The sequence below is a fragment of the Podarcis muralis genome, chromosome 7, assembly GCF_964188315.1.
Source record: "Podarcis muralis chromosome 7, rPodMur119.hap1.1, whole genome shotgun sequence".
Taxonomy (NCBI): Eukaryota; Metazoa; Chordata; class Lepidosauria; order Squamata; family Lacertidae; genus Podarcis; species Podarcis muralis.
Window position 1 is genome coordinate 4440873 of NC_135661.1, and position 17671 is coordinate 4458543.

Sequence of the window (17671 nt, forward strand, 5' to 3'; positions counted from 1 at the left end):
CTACTCTCTTTCTCCTTTCATCTATTTCTGTCATTTCTATATATGAGGATTATTTGATTCCTGCAGTTGACCTTTCGCCAACATTTGCTGTTTGTGCTGTCCTCAGCATCCTGCTGGGCACCACGCAGAAATCAAAGAGGGGCACATTCTGACCCCCAGGCTTGCAATCTAATAAACTATGGTATGCAAGAGAAAGGGAATGCAGAGGGGAGAAAGGAAGATCATGAAAAAACAGCAGGACACACAGAGAGAAAAAATGCACTTTCAATAAGTAGCTGTTTGGATCAAAGGTGGAGAAATATTCCAGGCTTATGGAGCAGCAAGTTCAAAAAATGAACTGCTGAAAAACGGCACACGAGAGCTGGGGTATGAAATGCAGGTTAACATTGGAAGTTAGCGTCCTTCAGTCTTGAGACAATGGAGTGCACCTCTGGGGGTGAAGTCCACCTGCTGCTATAGCAGCACTGAAGTGACTTCCCTGGGGCACAAGCCTGGGCAGTGTGGATGGAGGTCCTGGGCTGCCCAGGCGACAAGACCCTGCTCTGGGCCTCGCTAACATGGTCCAAAGGCTGCCAGAAGGAGGCATACAAGGTCTTGGGGACTCCAGATTTGTGTAGAGCCTTTTCTTCTCCCAAAGGTATCCCACATGGCAGCGGAGGTTTAGGATCAGGCCAGACCAGGCCTAGTGAGCACAGCAACTCATCCCTGTAGATCTAGCCCCTATGAGGCAGTTGTGTGGATTGAAGATCCTCACCTTCCCACAGTTGCCTAAGTCTCCTCTCCCAGCTCTTTCTCAAGCAACTGGACTCCATTGCTGTGCCTGTTGGTGTTCCGCCCTCTCACCTCTTCTGGTTCTGGGAGATCAGGGGGAAGGGAGCTGGTCGCAGGAGGGGGGCGGACCCCCCAGCTTCTTCAGCAGCCAGACTCATCTCTGCCTCTTGGCCCCTCCCCTCCTCTCCAGCCTCCGCTTCTGGACTGCTCTCTGCCCCAGCCGCTTCCCGCTCACTAAGCCCTGTTGCCTCTTATACAGTAAATAGCTCTGTGATCCTCAAAGGGCAGTATAGAAGTTTAATGAATAATACGAAAGAAAAATGTGGAACAGGACTGGGGCAGATTCTCAAGGGAGGCCCTGAAGCACCACATTGGCCCAATCCTCGCACTGTCGTGTCAATTCAAACTCCACCCTCCAAGCTGGTCATCGAGCACACAACCTAGGAGAAAGATCTCCTGCACAACCCACCTCAAAATGCGTGGGAACTGGGCAAGCAGAACTACTGTGTTCTTGATTTCAGTGGGACTCTGGATCGGTCGATACACACTGTGCCCGTGTCTTTTCTTTGTAACCCTTTTTTTTAAAAAAAAATGAAAGAAAAAAACATTGAAGCAAATTAATACAATGCACACCAATTAATTCAAAGACAAGGTAGTTTAATGCCCTAGGAACCACACACAGAAGAATAATTTTCAGCACAGGAGTATTTTCAAGTAGCGGCAGAAGACAACTCTGCCTTTGGACAGATGGTTAACATTGTATTAAAGAGTGTTTTATATAAAACATACACAGAAAGGTTAAATACCTGCAAGCAAACTTTTGGATTAAAAGGATCTGAATGTGTTCCTGACTAGAAGTGCGATTTGGTCCCCAGCTGGGGGAGCCTTGGGTCTTTCAGGTCAGGGGCCTTGCAGGAGAGAAGTGGGAAGCCGGCTTGGAGAAATGGTGGAGCAGATCAGGGCCCTTCTTTGCAATGCCCACGTTCTCTTCGCATACCTTTAGGAAACTGGAGCTTTCTTCATTCAGCAGGCTAAGCGTGTGTGAGAGAATTTATTATTACTGGCTGCTGCCCACATATTATCATTGTGTAGCCTGCTGCTAGAGTAATATACTCTCTTGTCTTCTCCTGTTCATAAACTGCTCTTTACAGGGCTTCCTGGTTTGAAAAGTTCTTAACTGTGTGGAAGTGGGAAAGATATACACTCCTTTAAACAAGGCAAGTGTGGCTCTATGCTGAAGATTTCATTCCTCTCATAAAGTGCATGTCGGGGTCATATGCATGCTGGACACGCAGGTGAATTCAGACACGCACATGCCTGCTTTCTGCCAGTTTCCACTCCATACATATGGAAGCAAGTTTCGTGTTCTGCCATCCACTGTCTCTCCCTGATGCAAGGAGATTCCAATGGGAGGAATGACTGGCTTGCAGGTGCCATCAAGGCTTCATGTTCTCCTGAATCCAGCTCAGATAGTGAACCACCTTTGTGTAGACGCCCGGAATGCCTTTCTTCCCACAACCCACGCCCCAGCTGATGATCCCCAGCAGGTTCATTTGGCCATTGTTCAGACAAACTAAAGGCCCACCAGAATCGCCCTGCAAAAAGAAAAGAAAAAGGAGGGGGTGAATTAAGTGAGCAACAGGTTCATTATTCATTTTAAGGCTCACTGAAGACAAGTCTTTAGCCACAATTAGCCACCTAGTCCTCCTACGATCAGCAGATCCAGGAACCAGTATCTAAATAAGCTGCCTATACCCAGGCGCCCAAATGAGCTAACCTTTAAGTGGGTCAGTGGTCTTCCTTGCTGCTTTCATGAACGCTGTTTGCAAAGGTTGATGCCAAAGAGATATGGTGATCTAGGAGGAAAGGGTGAAGCAGCCTTCCCCAGCCTGGTCCTGAAGGCTAGTTCAAAATGTTTGCATCCACTCAAAAAACTATATTTTAAAAAGGCCCCAAAAGGAAATACAACAGAATCACAGAATTGTAGAGTTCATCATCACGAAACTCAAGAGGTTACTCAATTAAATTGATTGGCAGTGTTTCTCAAACTTGGGTCCTCAGCTGTTGTTGTACAACACCCATCATCCTTAGCTAGCAGAACCAGTGGTCAGCCATGAGGGGAGTTGAAGTCCAACAACAGCTGAGGACCCCAGTCTGAGAAACATTGCTCTATGCGATTCACGACTGCAAAGTGCAGGGATGGTCTGATCCAGCAGGGCAATTCCTAACATTCCTAGAACTGGGATTACCTTGCAGGCATCGTCAATCTCCCTGGTGTCTCCTGCACACAGCATGTTCTCAGTGACCGTCCTGTTTGAAAGGAGCTTGGGTGTGCATTGGCTGTCTGGATAGAGCCTCACATGTCCTTCCTTCAGACGCTCCGAGAAGAAAGCAGAAACTGTAGATAGAAAGAGAACATATTCATCTGGATTATTGTCTTAATACATAATCACAGTGAAGAAACTCTGGAGTGAATAAAGAGCAAGGACTGAATACTTCTTAATATTAGAGCAAAAGTTGTGATGTTGGATTGGCAGAAGGTTTTGGCTGATGTTTATCTATAATAATAATAATCAGAGAACTTCTTCTGGACTTCTTGTCTTGAAAGAAAATTGAATGCCTGAATTGAAGACTGGAAAAACATCACCTAGCAGAGGGAAGAACAGCTGGAAACAGGACTTTGAATCATTCTTCCACCCCTCTTTTTTTCTTTGTTTTTGTTTAGATTAGTTTGTTGTTTAATTGTATGTATTATGAAAAGTCTTAATAAAATCTTTTTTTTTTTAAAAGAAAAAAGGAACAGGTGCATGTAGCCAAAGCACAGCACTGGGGTTGTTTGCAAAAGGCTTTCAAACCATCCCATACTGCACTTTGAAGTCCTGGCAAATTGGAGCGTCAAAGTGCAGCATCACCTGACATCATAGTGATGTCAAGCGACTGACCCAAGTCTGGCCAGGCAGGGGTGGGGAGATAAAGATATTGCCCCCCCAGTCAGAAAAGGTTCCCCACCCCTGATTCAACAAGTCTCTGCACCATGTTCTGCATACTGCAGGATATATATGATCACTGACTGTAGAGTCAGCCATGAAGGCAGTTAAGAGTTAGAGGCTCAAATGGCAGAATGTTCCTCAATACCAAAGAAAAACAAAGAATTCACTGCACACAGAAAACAAGATTTCAGAGAAAAGCCAGGTTTCTGCATACAGAGATATGCTTTTGTTTGAATGAGCTTTCCATCATGCAAGCTCTCCACCCCAGCCCTCTGAAGAGAGGCATCCCAGACACAGGTGGACATGCAAGGACCAGGACCAGGCGCTGCCTGCCTCTGCTCCAGGTAGCTGCCTTTTCATTGGCTTTGAAAGCCATGGCACACAGAAATTTGAAAAGAAGAAATGAAGTTCCCAAAACACGTAGGATAAAGGTCACCACTTTCGGGATCTGGCCAGCTCTAATAGAAGCCAGATGCTCTGCTGATGTAAACTTGGTTCAGTCATATAGATCAGTTAGTAAGCAGATAGGAATTCATCTCACAGACAAACACTGCATCAAATTAGGAGCAGGGAGATGTTTGTTGAGAGAGGCTGATTCTGCAGCTGTGCAACAGATGAAATCTGGCAACTGGACAGTCCCATTCCAGACCAAGTGACCTTAATTTCAGCAAGTACATAAGACATTTGTGAAACAACCTCCCCCCGCCCCGCTGCCGCCTAGGTGAGTGGTGGTGAAGCTATGGCATGCGTGCCAGAGGAGGCGCTCAGAGCCCTCTCTGTGGGCACGTACCCCGTCGCCCTTTCCGACTCCCCACACTCCTATGATTCAATGGCTAGCCCGCCGGGCTGCACTTCTCAAGCCCACTTGTGCAGGAGGGAGCAAAACGCCACCCGGCTTACTGGCACTTCTGCACCGAGGCTCTTTAAGACAGCGGAATGGAACCTTCCCATTTCAGCTGCAGCCCGCGGGTGGCAAACCGGCTACTCGCACATGCGCAGCTCTATTCAGCGCGCATGCTGCCCCTAGGAACTGTGCTGGGGCTCCTCCCTCCCAGGCTGTGACCGAAATTTCCTTTTTGCCTGCTTGGTCAGGCTGGGAAGTAAACTTTTGAGCTGAACTCTCTCCCATCGCCATGGGTAAGTGCCAGATCCTCCCTGCTAGGGGACACACAGGGGAGGCCAAAAGAGACTGTTTTGGTTTTCGCATAGGGTTGTGGGGAGTTGGAAGGGAGCCTGAGGGTCCTCTAAGTCCAACCCCCCCCCCCTGCGATGCAGGGATTTCAGCCACAGCATCCATGACAGGCGGCCATGCAGCTTCTGCTTTGAAATCTCCCAAAGAAGTTTCTGGAAGGGAAACTATCAAAACGGCCATGTTGTCTGGGAGTAATTCCCTTTTTCATGATTTCCCAAACAAGGATAATGCAAACTTTTACCTTTCAATAAAAAGTTGTTTGTATCATTGAAAGCTCTGTAATTGTGTTTTTCTTTTAAGACAAAATATGTTAATGTATGAGTTGTTTTTTCTAAACTAAAACCTCAGTATTCAGGTTAAATTGCCGTGTTGGCACTTTGCGAAAAATAAGTGGGTTTTGGGTTGCAGTTTGGGCACTCTGTCTCTAAAAGGTTCGCCATCACTGGCCTAGGACTACTGCAAGGAAAGGGAAGGTTGCACAGGTGGTTTTTTTTGGTGGGGGGTGGCTGTCAAAGGCAGTGAGAGAGACCCAGAATCCACTGGCAAGTTCTCCAACACTACTCAACATTGCTCAAAATGCAGAAGGGGTTTGGATGCAGAATAGGAGAGGGAGAAATTTGCTTGGTTTGATTTGAAAAACTAACTTACATATTTGCATTTCCCAAACCACAATACAGTTATCTTTTGAGATTCACCCTTCTCCAATTTTTGCAAAGCACTTTTCCATACAAAAGATGCATACACCTTAATAAACAAACATTAGAAAAATCATACACAGGAATGCCTGTATTAATTAAAACAAGATGACTTTCATTATTTTAGGGGAAACTGCTTAGAAAATGGACATGTACAAAAATTCTCAAACTGATGCAGAAGTGTAACAAACTGGAAAGACGAGGAAGAGAAATGGACGGGGTTGGTGTCTCCCTAGCTAGCTATTGGGTTGGGGCTTAGGAGCACAACTCTCAAGAGGCAAGCCAGAAGTTCTTACATTCTTCATGCTTGCCGTAGCCTGAGATCTCACATTCTGTCCAGTCAGGCAGCTTCAGGCCAGGCTCTGGGAGGCAGACAGGACGAACGGAATCTGTCTCCATTGCACACTCATTGTACAAGGACTTCAGCTTCAGAAGAGCTAGCAAAAAGAGAAAAAGCAAAGAAAAAGTCAGGGTGGGTCAAGGCAAGAGGCTGGAGCAGGTGCAGATCTAGGTCTGTGTGTAGGGAGGGAAAGGTCTTACCAATATCGTTGTCAAAGGTGCTCTGCACAAAGCTTTTATGTACAACGTATTTCTCCACTGAGAATGTCTGTTCAGACCATTCCGGGTTTCTGCGGGAAGTCCTGCCCAACACAACCTTGAGACGACTGGTGTCAAACCTACAGAATTGGGGGGCGGGGGGGGGACAGCTTTGGTGACTGCCAAGTTCAGGTGTAATTTATGCTCCTAAAAATACAGACTTCAACTTCCTTGCTCAAGCGTTCAAGGCCTTCAAGGTCCAGTTGTAACCATGGCTTTGCAGCTAACTGACCACCGTGGTTGCCCAGAAGAGGAACTGGAAGGCCTTTGCTCAAGCTTCAGCTCAACCATGTGCAACTGAAGAAAGACAGTTAAGGTTACCCTAAAACCCCAAAACTGTTTATGAATTCCCCCTCCCCAGCCAGGCCTCAAAGCCTCGCCTCAAGCACTTTTCAAATAAGGCTAAAAGCATTAGCTAAGCATATTCCTCTTGCCGTAACAAAAAGACTGTAACGAAGGTAGAGAACAGAGTCCATTGTTTCTCAGAGCCTTTTTGTTTCTAAGGCCAGTGGCCTTGTTAAAAACCAGATTGCAACTTTCTGTCCGGGAACTATGCCAGGACAAGAGAATGAAACATATCTGAACACTCTGAAACCCCCTTTGGTTTCTCACCCCCTTTCCTGTGAAGAGTCCAAAAAGAGTCCCAAGACAGGAACTTTCTGTTCATGCTCAGGAGACATGGGGCAGAACTTTTCAGAAGGAGGAGAAAGGGGAGGGAACTGGAAGGGGAATATATACTCTCTGCAAATGGCTTTGAACTCATGCTTGTTTTGTGACTCTATCACACTTGCTCCTCTGCCCCCGGATGGCAGAATAAAAGCTCTTTCTCTGGATTTAACCCCTTGGTGTCGTTTGACTCTTTTCATCCCTGCTCGGGTGCAACATTTCCTATCCATTTTAAAGGGCCTAGAAAGGCTACATTTCTTGGTGCGTTAGCTAAGGACTGACTGTCTTTCTTCACAACATCCCTTACAGGGGGAGAAAACTGGCTGCCTTGCAAAGTTGCTGGATGGATTACTTTCATATAACAACAAAGCAAACATTTTGTGTCTTGGGGGGGGGGGGGACAAAAAACCCTGCCCCAGACCTTGAAGGGATGTTTCCTGTCCGGGGGGGGGGGCGGGTATTGAGGTAGATGGAGAATTGGGACTTGCCTCCCAATACAAATAGCAGGAACAGGAGCGGGGGAGATCCGGACTGCAGCAACAAACCGCCCCCCCCCCCAGTAGAATCCCACCTGCTATTACTCCAAGAAAAACCTGCACGAACGGAACAATTGCTCAATGCACAAATGTTGCTGCCTCCCACTTGGCCCTTCATCTCCAGAACCACAAATTGCCTCTGACTTCAAGAGACTTGCTGAGGGGGCAGCAAGTGCAGAAGAGACGGCAAATCAGGCGCTGGACTCTTACCTTTCCACAAAGCAGTGGGCAGCTGAGAGGACCCAACAGGAATGGATCAGGACCCCACCACAGAGGTAGGCCTCTACTCCTTGTATCCTGACAAAGATGGCCGCCTGCCACGGGTGGGACTGGATGTACGAGTAGAGGCCTCCTTTGATCCGAAACTGAGACTGACGGTACTTTCTCGTTCCACACGTGGCTGTAGGTGGCCAGGAAAACAAGGAAAATGTACCCCAGACTCAGATACAACGTTAACTCTCCGCTTGGGGCAAAATGCTCTCACAGGGCCGACCTCTTCATTTATTTAGCACATTGCTATCCCATCCGTCCTCTCAAAGGAACCAGGGTGGCAAACAGTTTAATGATAAAAGCATCTTCAAAACAATTCCACTACAGATGCAGACACAGAAAGATCTCTGCTTAAAAGTTGGAAGAGGAAGGTCTGTGGTAGGTGCTCATAAGACAATAGACAGCAGTAGTATTTATCCCACCTTTCCTCCCAAAGCTAGAGCCAAGGTGGCTCACAACATTTAGAAACATTATTATAAAATACAAAGCAATGAAAACAATAGTAAAGGTACATCAAAACACCATTGGAGCCAGCGACTGAAATGCAGTTGGCTGGCATTTTGCCCCACGGATAAGGCGGGCACTTACAGCAAGCTGGCACATTGCAGTATTCCCACTTCCTCTTGCCACCCCTGAGCACGTGGCACCAAGGCTGGGTGCTATTATCAGGATTCCTGCAACACAAAAGTGGAACAGGATTACTTCAGAGATCAAATGCTCCCCCCTCTCTGCCCCTGCAAAGAGCAGCAGTGTGGGCTACCCAGGTTTGTATGTCCCCTGAAGACGATGTTCTGGAGTTTACAGAGGGCTGCTTTATAACCTTCTTTGTTTTTTGCATGTACTTAGAACAGCTTTTTCCCAACACTCCTGACGTTTTGGCCATCAGCCCCATTCAATGCAGATTGGTCAAGGCTCTAACGAAGGCGCCACATTCTCATCATACATTTAGAACACTATGATACCACTTTAGAGGGCTTCCTGCAAAGAATTCTGGGAGCTGCAGTTTGTTAAGTAGCCTGAAGGTTAGTGGGAGACTCCTGTTCCTGATCCGAGAGCTAGAATTCCTAGAGTTCCCTGTGAAGAGGGATGAATAGTTAAACCACTCTGGGAATTGTAGCTCTGGGAGGCAAATATGAGTCTCCTAACAACTCTGAGCACCCTTAACAAACCATATTTCCCAGAATTATTTGGGGGAAAGCCATGACTCAAGCGGCCCTCCAGATGGTGCTGAATGATAGTTCCCAACATCCTTGGCCCTTTTTGTGGGTGCATGGGAGTTGGAGTTCAGCAACAACTGGAGGGCCAAAGGTTCCCCACCCAGCTTAACACAACATGAATTTGAAACTGGTCCATGCCACAGAAAGCTCTGCAACAGCCGTGACTTCCTGTGTCCATCCATCAATCCATCCTATACTATAAAGTCACAGGCAGGCCTGGAAACACTTGGGGAAAGTCAAAAGCCATTAAATCCAGCATCATCTCCTCCTCCTGGTCGGCTTTCACAGACACTGTGTGAAGTGGCCTTTGGCCTCAGCTGTGATTCAAAGCCTCACTCAGAGTCCTTGGGAAGGGGGCGCTTGAGAAATTGTCCTCATCCCAATTTTATTCTAAAAGATCTGAATAGTTTCTGCACTGGAAAGCAATGCTATTGAAACTCTCCCTTGTTTTTACTGTTTTCAAGTTGGACAGAGCACTAGGCAGGCATGTTTTGCAACAGCTTTCCATTCTTTTGCACTTCTTCCCTTCCCTGCAATGTGTTCCCGGTGCACAGATGTGCCCTGGTAACACACTACCAATGCACTGCCACAATGCATCAAGGTGGCCTTGGGACAAGTCAAGGTACATTCAGGGATGGACCACAGATACAGAAGGTCCCAGGTTCAATCCCTGAAATGTTCAGTTAAAAGGATCCCAGATAGAAGGGCACCACAGTTCAAGAAGGACACTGACAAACTGGAACGTGTCCAGAGGAGGGCAACCAAAATGGTCAAAGGCCTGGAAACGATGACTTATGAGGAACGGCTAAGGGAGCTGGGCATGTTTAGCCTGGAGAAGAGATTAAGGGGTGATATGATAGCCATGTTCAAATATATAAAAGGATGTCATATAGAGGAGGGAGAAAGGTTGTTTTCTGCTGCTCCAGAGAAGCGGACACGGAGCAATGGATCCAAACTACAAGAAAGAAGATTCCACCTAAACATTAGGAAGAACTTCCTGACAGTAAGAGCTGTTCGACAGTGGAATTTGCTGCCAAGGAGTGTGGTGGAGTCTCCGTCTTTGGAGGTCTTTAAGCAGAGGCTTGACAACCATATGTCAGGAGTGCTCTGATGGTGTTTCCTGCTTGGCAGGGGGTTGGACTTGATGGCCCTTGTGGTCTCTTCCAACTCTATGATTCTATGATTCAGTGAAAGTTGGAAAGTGGCTGCTAAACATACCCTCCAGATGTTTCCCACCAGCCTGGCCAATGGTGGGATGCCAAGGGACCCACGTTCCATCTCCAGTCAGTGCCAATGCCAGTCAGTGCCGTATTGTGGTGGGTGCAGGGAATGTACAAGTCCACTTCCTGAGTTTCTAGATAACTGCATCAAGATTCTTTGTGTGTGGTGTTTTTTTTACCAGTGTGCAAGATCATATATGCGTACACCAGTGGAACACACGCCAAGACACTGAATGCAATCCTACACATGACCACATCCAAATTTGGGTTTTCACCAATATTTTATCAACAACCACATAGGCATTTGTAGCAAACATGAATGAAATGGCACAAATGGATTGGATGACCCCAAAAACACAGCCTCATCTAATTGCAGAATTATTTCTATGAATTCAATAAAAGCAGCACACAGGGCAGAGCAAATCAGCGGGTTATTGTTCTTACACTAGATAAGGCAGAGCGGGCCAAACACATATCTTATCAATAAGCCATGTTTTGCATTTAGTTTTTCTTTCTGGACAAAAAACTGCAAGGAGAAAAGGCGAGGGTCTGCTTACCTGCAGAAGTTGTGGCTAGTGAGACCGAGCTGCTCTGCATCCTCCCTATGGGAATTGAAGACCAGCCCAGTAAGGAACTGGGAATCCCACCTCAAGCAAGCAGCACCCGATTCCGTGTGGTTGTGGGGACCTCGATAGTTGTTGCCTCTTCCAGAAATGCAAGTATGGCTTTCTGTGACAAAAAAGGCAGGTTTGCATCAGTCCCAAACCACATTCATGGGGCATATAGTTTGAGGATTTTTCTCACTGCAGATTTTTAATTGTGAAGCCTACATTAAAAGCACCTCCCCCCCCCCCCCCCAAGAATCATAGGAGCTCCAGTTTACCTCTCACAGAGCTACAACTCCCAGCACCCCTGATGACCCACAGTTTCCAAGTTGGGGGTGTGTGTGCCTTAAATGTATGATCCTTGGGGCAGGGACCCACCTTTCATCTGTAAAGCCCCACAGATGTTACAAGGGATGGGGCTGGTTCTTAAATTAAATTTTACATATTTTATTTAACTAGAAAAGTTTTAAATGATTTTTATTTAACTAGAAAACCAACACAGAAAAAGCCGAAAGTTACTGTACATGTCTTAGAACAAAGCTTACACATACCTTATGAATACGAGCCCTATTAAATAATTTGTAATAAACAAGATAATACATTTTTGCTGCAAACATGAAGGTATCAATATCCAAAATGCAACATTAAGAAAATGTTTAAGTTGAATGCCATCAGAACATTGCAAAATGATTATTTGAAGCCAGCACCCTCCCATTTTTATTTAATTCATAATCAAGTCTCTTTTAGTATATATTGTATCTTCTCATCTTCTCTTTTTTTACCGTAATGAGCGAGTTTGGTCATTGAGGCCAACTACCACAAGTTTTCTACTCCATTTTCCTGCAAGCATGGCAATAACCATATATGAAGCCAATTCTTTGTTTCTGCAAAACTAAACATGCTGCACAAATAGGGAATGATTGTGGTGGAACTAGAGCTCAAGATTCCACGCAAGATTCTCGGAGTCTGGTGCATATTTCTTTTGAAAAGGAGCAGACCAAAATACAAGTGTGTGGGTGTGGAATTCACACAAGTTAATTTGGATCAGGGCCGTGATGTGGCGAGAAACTGCTAACAGCCTTCTTCCCTTCGGCTCCAACGCTCATAGCACAACATTTTCACCACCCCACCTGGCTCTGCCCCACTGCAGAGGAGCCTTGAACCTACTGTTGGCGCAGGGAGGGAGGCTGCAGAACTCAAAGCTGTACTTGTTTCCTTTGTAGACAAAGCACCAGGGCATGGTGTCGGAATCGGGGTTTCTAGAGGAAAGGAAAGGCAAACACTGGGCATTTTGTACCATTAAGACATTTATCATAGAAGTGTAGAATTGTAGAGCTGGAAGGGACTCCAGGGGTCATCTAGTCCAACCACCAACCTTCTGGTTGATAGTCAGATGCACTGGCCCACTGCACCACTGGAGACAGCTGCAAACTCAGCTGCAACCTCAAAAATAAGGGGGGGAAATGGGGGGGAGGCCAACATTTATGCTCAAAATAATGCAGTGATAATTTGAAGGATGTAGGAAGGGTCTTGCTAGATCATACGAAGAAACATCTAGACAGACGCTCGGTTCTCACAGCAGCCAACTAGAAGTCAGTGAAAGGCTTGGAAGCAGCCTTTCCTGGGTGCAAGAGCACTTGCCCTGTCCCGCCCCCCACTTGCTATTCAGAAGCCGACTGCCCAAGGGAAGCATCACCTCCGTCAAGGCCAGTAGCCACTGACAGCCTTATCCCCCAGGAAAAGGGCTGCCAAAATAATTAAGGGATGAAGTGACTCTCCTATGAAGAAAGGCTGTTGCATTGGGGACTTTTTAATTTAGAGAAAAGGCAAGTGTGAGGTGACACGATGAAATTTTATGAAATTATGCAAGGCATGAATAAAGTGGTTGGAGACGTTTTCTTCCCTCTCTCATATCACACCCAATGAAGCTGACTGTTGGAAGATTCAGGATAGATTTTTAAAAATTATTTCTTCATGAAGTGCAGAATTCAGCTCTGGAACTCACTCCCACAGGGGCAGCGGTAACCACCAACCGGAATGTCTTTAAAAGAGGATTGGACCAATTCATGGAGGAGGAGGGGGAAAAGGAGGAGGAGGAGGAGGAGGAGGAGGCAGCAGCAGCAGCAGCGGAGAGGGGCCCTTGATGGCCGCTGGCCATTTTGACTCTGCTTTGCCTCCACCGGCTCCCACAGGCTCCTCTTAGGCTCGTGGGAATTGGTCTTCTCAACCCAAGTTGGTGGTTGACACTACGCCTTGGGGGAAGGAGCTCCATAGTTTAATTCTAAGCCCTGAGGGAAGACGTCCTTCCTGTTGTCAGCCCTGAATCTTCCAATCTTCAGCTTCACTATATGGCCTAGATGTCTTCCTATTTATTCCCTTTCTCCACAAAGAGCACACAGTTTCATGAAATTATGATGAAATGATATTATACACCTCCACCTTGTGTGTCTTCCCAAAGTCTCACTTACACTAAACTAAAATGTTGTAACCTTTCCTCACAGTGGAGATGCTCTCAACCATTTTGGTCGCCCTTTTCTGAACCTTTTCCAGCTCTGCAGTATCCTTATTCGACAATGTCAATATTTCTCCCGCTCAGAGTAGATTTTGCCTACAAGGATGTATTTGTGGGAATGGATTTCGGCACTAGGAGAGGATACATGGTTTAGTTATTATCCTTCCTTGCTCACATTTGTGAGATCAACAGAGTACCATCCTTTGCAGCTTAAACTTTGAAGCTAAGAAAAGTTTGATTTAAGCTTCTACAAACAATAATCCAGGATGCTCTAAAGGCAGACTGGATTTTCCTGGTATTACCCATTGTCTACCCCTTAAAAACAACAATCACACATTGTTTTGTAAAGAAGTAAAAGTAGTATTTACTTACATAATCTAGGTTGAAGTAGCAATTGCAGCACCAAATAAAAGCATGTTTATAACTACAGTCGTACCTTGGAAGTCGAAAGAAATCCATTCTGGAAGTCCATTTGACTTCCAAAACATTCAGAAACTAAAACTTGGCTTCTGATTGGCTGCAGGAAGCTCCTGTAGCCAATCGGAAGCCGCAGAAGCCCTGTTGGACGTTCAGCTTCCAAAAATAGTTTGCAAACTGGAACAGTCACTTCTGGGTTTGCAGCATTCAGGAGCCAAAATGTTCAGGAAATAAGCTGTTCCAAAACCAAAGTACGATTGTAATATCTAAGTTACCAAAGTACAAAAGGTAAGTTCAAAATTATGTCTGAGCTGCAGACCTCAGGCATGGACATGTGGTCAGCTTGGAAGCATGACGAAGAAAGAGGAGGCTGCCCACGCTGGAAGGATGTAGTGCTACAGCTTCCTGCCAAAGCAGACAAAGGAAGTGATCTCACAGAGTTCTCTCTAGCAAATTTGACAAGAAAGCTCTATGAGCCTCCGCCCCTTCATGTACCTATCTGGTAAAACATAAATTACAGTGGTGCCCCACAAGACGAATGCCTCGCAAGACGGAAAACCTGCTAGACGAAAGGGTTTTCCGTTTGTGATGCGCTTCGCAAGACGAATTTCCCTATGCGCTTGCTTCGCAAGACGAAAACCTCTTGCGAGTCTCGCCATTTCCCCCCCACTTTCCCCCCCTTTTTCAAAGGTGCTAAGCCACTAATAGCCTTTTAGCAGCTTAGCCGCTAAGCCTTTAATAGCCGCTAAGCCGCTAATAGCGCTAATCCGCTTATGGGGTTGCTTCGCAAGACGAAAAAACCGCTAGACGAAGAGAATCGCAGAACGGATTCTTTTTGTCTTGCGAGGCACCACTGTATTGGTTTGACTGCAATAATGTCCCACAGTATTGGGGGGCAAGAAGATGGGGGGCAGTATTGGGGGGCAAGAAGAGGAAGAGGCCCCTCCTAAACTCACTTTCTCACCTGCAATAGTTGTGGTTTCCAAGGCCCAACCTAGCGGCATCTGCCCGGTACGCATTGTACCGCTTATTCCTCAAGGAATCGAGCTTCCAGTTCAAGCACTTGGCTCCACTCACAGTTGTGTTCCATGTCCCCATGTAGCCCTCTCCAGCGCCCTGGTAACACTTGGCTTTGGTATCTGAAAAAGGAGGAGCAGAGTATTCAGTCTCCCGCCTGTTCTCCAAAGGTACTCTGCGCACATCTTGCATCCATGGGGCTGCTCAGGATCAAGATGGGAGATTGCAGCCGTGGTCACTGGGGGCTAGACGGCAGGGGCCTGTGGGCCACATGTGACCCCCCCCCCCAGGTCTATTCTGTTTAGCTCCTGGGACTCTCTCCCGGCTCCCCGGCCCTCAGCATCTCCACCCCTCTCACTAGCCCTACTTTGCAACCTCTCCTCAAATGTTTTTGACTTGCTGGAATGTGGTCTTGAACTCTGATAATGGTTCTTGCTTGTCTGGCTGGAGGATAGAGAGGAATGCCACAGTTTGTGTGTAGAAACCAGCCTCATGAACCAAAGCAAAATTCACATTTCCTCCTGTGCCCATTTTTGCCCCCTGCCAGATGAGGTGGAGGATGGAAGAAGCACAAGGCCATCTCCGCTGATATCTTCCTCCTCCTTCTCCACTATTCCAGCCATCTTGGACTGGAAGAAACAGGAAGCTCATGACACTTTATGCCAGGTGCTGCTTCCACGCTGCCTCTCCCTCACAGGCACAGCGAGCAAAGCCAGCAGGCCTGGCAGCCAAGCTACATACAATTTATTTTTATTATAATTTATTTATTACATTTCTATACCACCCTTTTCTTCCAAGGAGCTGCTTGGGAGTAAAGGTGGTATAGAAATGTAATAAACACACACACACACACACACACACACACACACACGAGGTGGTGTACACGGTTCTCCTCCTCCCCATTTCTTCCTCACAACAACCCTGTGAGGCAGGCTGCAAATGCCGACTGGCCCCAGGTCACCCAAGGTGCTTCCTGGCTGAGTGGGGAATTGAACCCTCCTCTCCCGGAGTAGGAGCTGGCACTCTGACCATCCCACCACAGTCACATCTTGGAACAAGGCTGCTTAAACTTGCTCGCTTTTTTTGGGGGGGGGGGGACTGCTGCAGGTATACCAAATTCAGGTATTACTTCTAGAAATGAAAGGCCGCATATGCAGTCTTGTACTAATTAATCATAACAGCAGCAGCCAGGCAGGGGGCCATTTTCAGTGGGGAACCAAAGCAGGGTTCTGATCTGGTTCAGGAGTGTTCTCCAAATTGGGGACCCCTCTATTTTCCCCAAAAAGGCTGCAGGCAAAGAAGTTTCCAGTTCGTATTATGGCTTCATTTGTGTCAAATGCAGATGTGGTCTTAAGCAGACCAGAATTTTTCTGTGTAAGCAACTGCAGCCATTGGTTTTATTTCTTTTAAACTGCTTTTTGTATGTTGTATTTTAAACTGTTGTGACCCACCTTTGGATCTTACGCTGAGGGAAGGTAATAAATCAAATGTGGGAATGTTGTGGATACTAGGAGATGATATATTGATTAAATATTATCCTTCCTAACTCACGCTTGTGAGTCATACAGCAAAGTTCATTCCCCAATATATAGCAGGAAGCTAGTTGGTGGATTCGGTTGAATCTCTATACTTAAGTAATCCAATCTGGCTTTGTTCAGGTTGGATTTTGTTCCTGGTAAGACCCCTTTTATCCCTCCTAAAAAGAATAAATACACAAGAAGCTTCTTTTAAAAGTAATACGAAGTTTACTCACATTCAGTTCACAGCTGGATCCTGAAGGCAAGCTTCAGCTTAGAGTTACGGAAGAGAGTTTGAGTTCATCCCATATGGGAATGAGCCCCTGAGAGTCAGCAGACAGCAAAATGCATCAGGATCAGGAGAGCATGGCATCAAGAGGAAGCAGCAGCATCAAGAGAGGAGGGCGGCTGCGTGACTGGACCTTTTGTGGGGTCTGCAAGGGCCACGCCCACCTACCTGGTCACATGCAGGGGGAGGATGTTCCAGACCAGGTGTAACAGGAAGTTCAACTGGCTGGATCAACATCCCCCTGTCTGTGTCCAGTCTAGGCAAACAAGGAATGTTGTATTTGACTGTGCCAATGGATTACCGTATTGGCCCAAATATAAGACGCACCCGCAAATAAGCCACACCTTTAAAATTCAAGACTTATTTGCAGGTGCAGCCCACCTCCTGGCACTACTGCCCTCAACGGGGGGCGGTTGGCACCAGTGCTTGCCACCCCGCCCCCCAAGCCGGTGCCGGTGCTCAGTTCTGAGGGTGCTGTGCGCCCACCTCCCAACACTACCGCCTCCTGGCACTACCTCCCCAAAAAGACAATACCAACTTCTGGAAAATTATCTCCAGTCAAAGCTCCTAACGAGGGCACAATAATCCCTGCAAACTCATGGGAAGAGCACTACAAAGTGCTGTTTAGGGAACATCGTCCTTCTGCACTGCTTAACATTCCCTTAGATAATGATACACCATGGCCCCCAACATCTGAAACTGAAATCACTTCGTTAATTCTACAAATGAAATCTGGCAAAGCCCCAGGAAGTGATTTCATTGTCGCTGAACTTCTGAAAGCGCAAATAAACTGGTGGGCCCCGGTTCTTGCAAATCTATTTTTTTATATAGAGAAGACAACTGAAATCCCTAAAGATTGGGGACTGGCTATAATTGTTCCTATATTTAAAAAGGGCAACCCTTCTGATCCATCTAATTATAGACCAATTAGTCTTCTGAATGTGATCTGCAAACTTTATACAAAACATCTATGCTTAAAATTATGTGAATGGTTAGATCATAATGACTTGCTAGAAATTGAACAAGCAGGGTTTACATCTGGACGTTCCACCATTGATCACTGCTTAGTGCTGGATTATTTTGTCTATAAGTATGTGAAACATTGGAAAAAGTCATTGTATGCAGCCTTTGTGGACCTAAAGGCAGCATTTGATTCTGTA

General features: G+C 46.4%; 1 protein-coding gene across 5 annotated transcripts in view; it reads right to left on the reverse strand.

Moving 5' to 3' along the window:
* Positions 1–1411: 1411 nt before the first annotated feature.
* Positions 1412–17671, reverse strand: part of PLAT (plasminogen activator, tissue type) — a 29574-nt gene continuing 13314 nt past the window's right edge. For all 5 annotated transcript variants that reach the window (XM_077931063.1, XM_028741534.2, XM_077931061.1 and 2 more), the window contains 9 exons: positions 14653–14827; positions 11927–12018; positions 10712–10883; positions 8306–8391; positions 7658–7847; positions 6189–6325; positions 5945–6085; positions 3021–3169; positions 1412–2366 (listed from right to left, as the gene is read on the reverse strand). In XM_077931063.1, coding sequence (XP_077787189.1) covers positions 2208–2366; positions 3021–3169; positions 5945–6085; positions 6189–6325; positions 7658–7847; positions 8306–8391; positions 10712–10883; positions 11927–12018; positions 14653–14827 — 1301 coding nt within the window. In that variant the 3' untranslated portion in view covers positions 1412–2207. The remainder of the gene's footprint in view (positions 2367–3020; positions 3170–5944; positions 6086–6188; positions 6326–7657; positions 7848–8305; positions 8392–10711; positions 10884–11926; positions 12019–14652; positions 14828–17671) is intronic.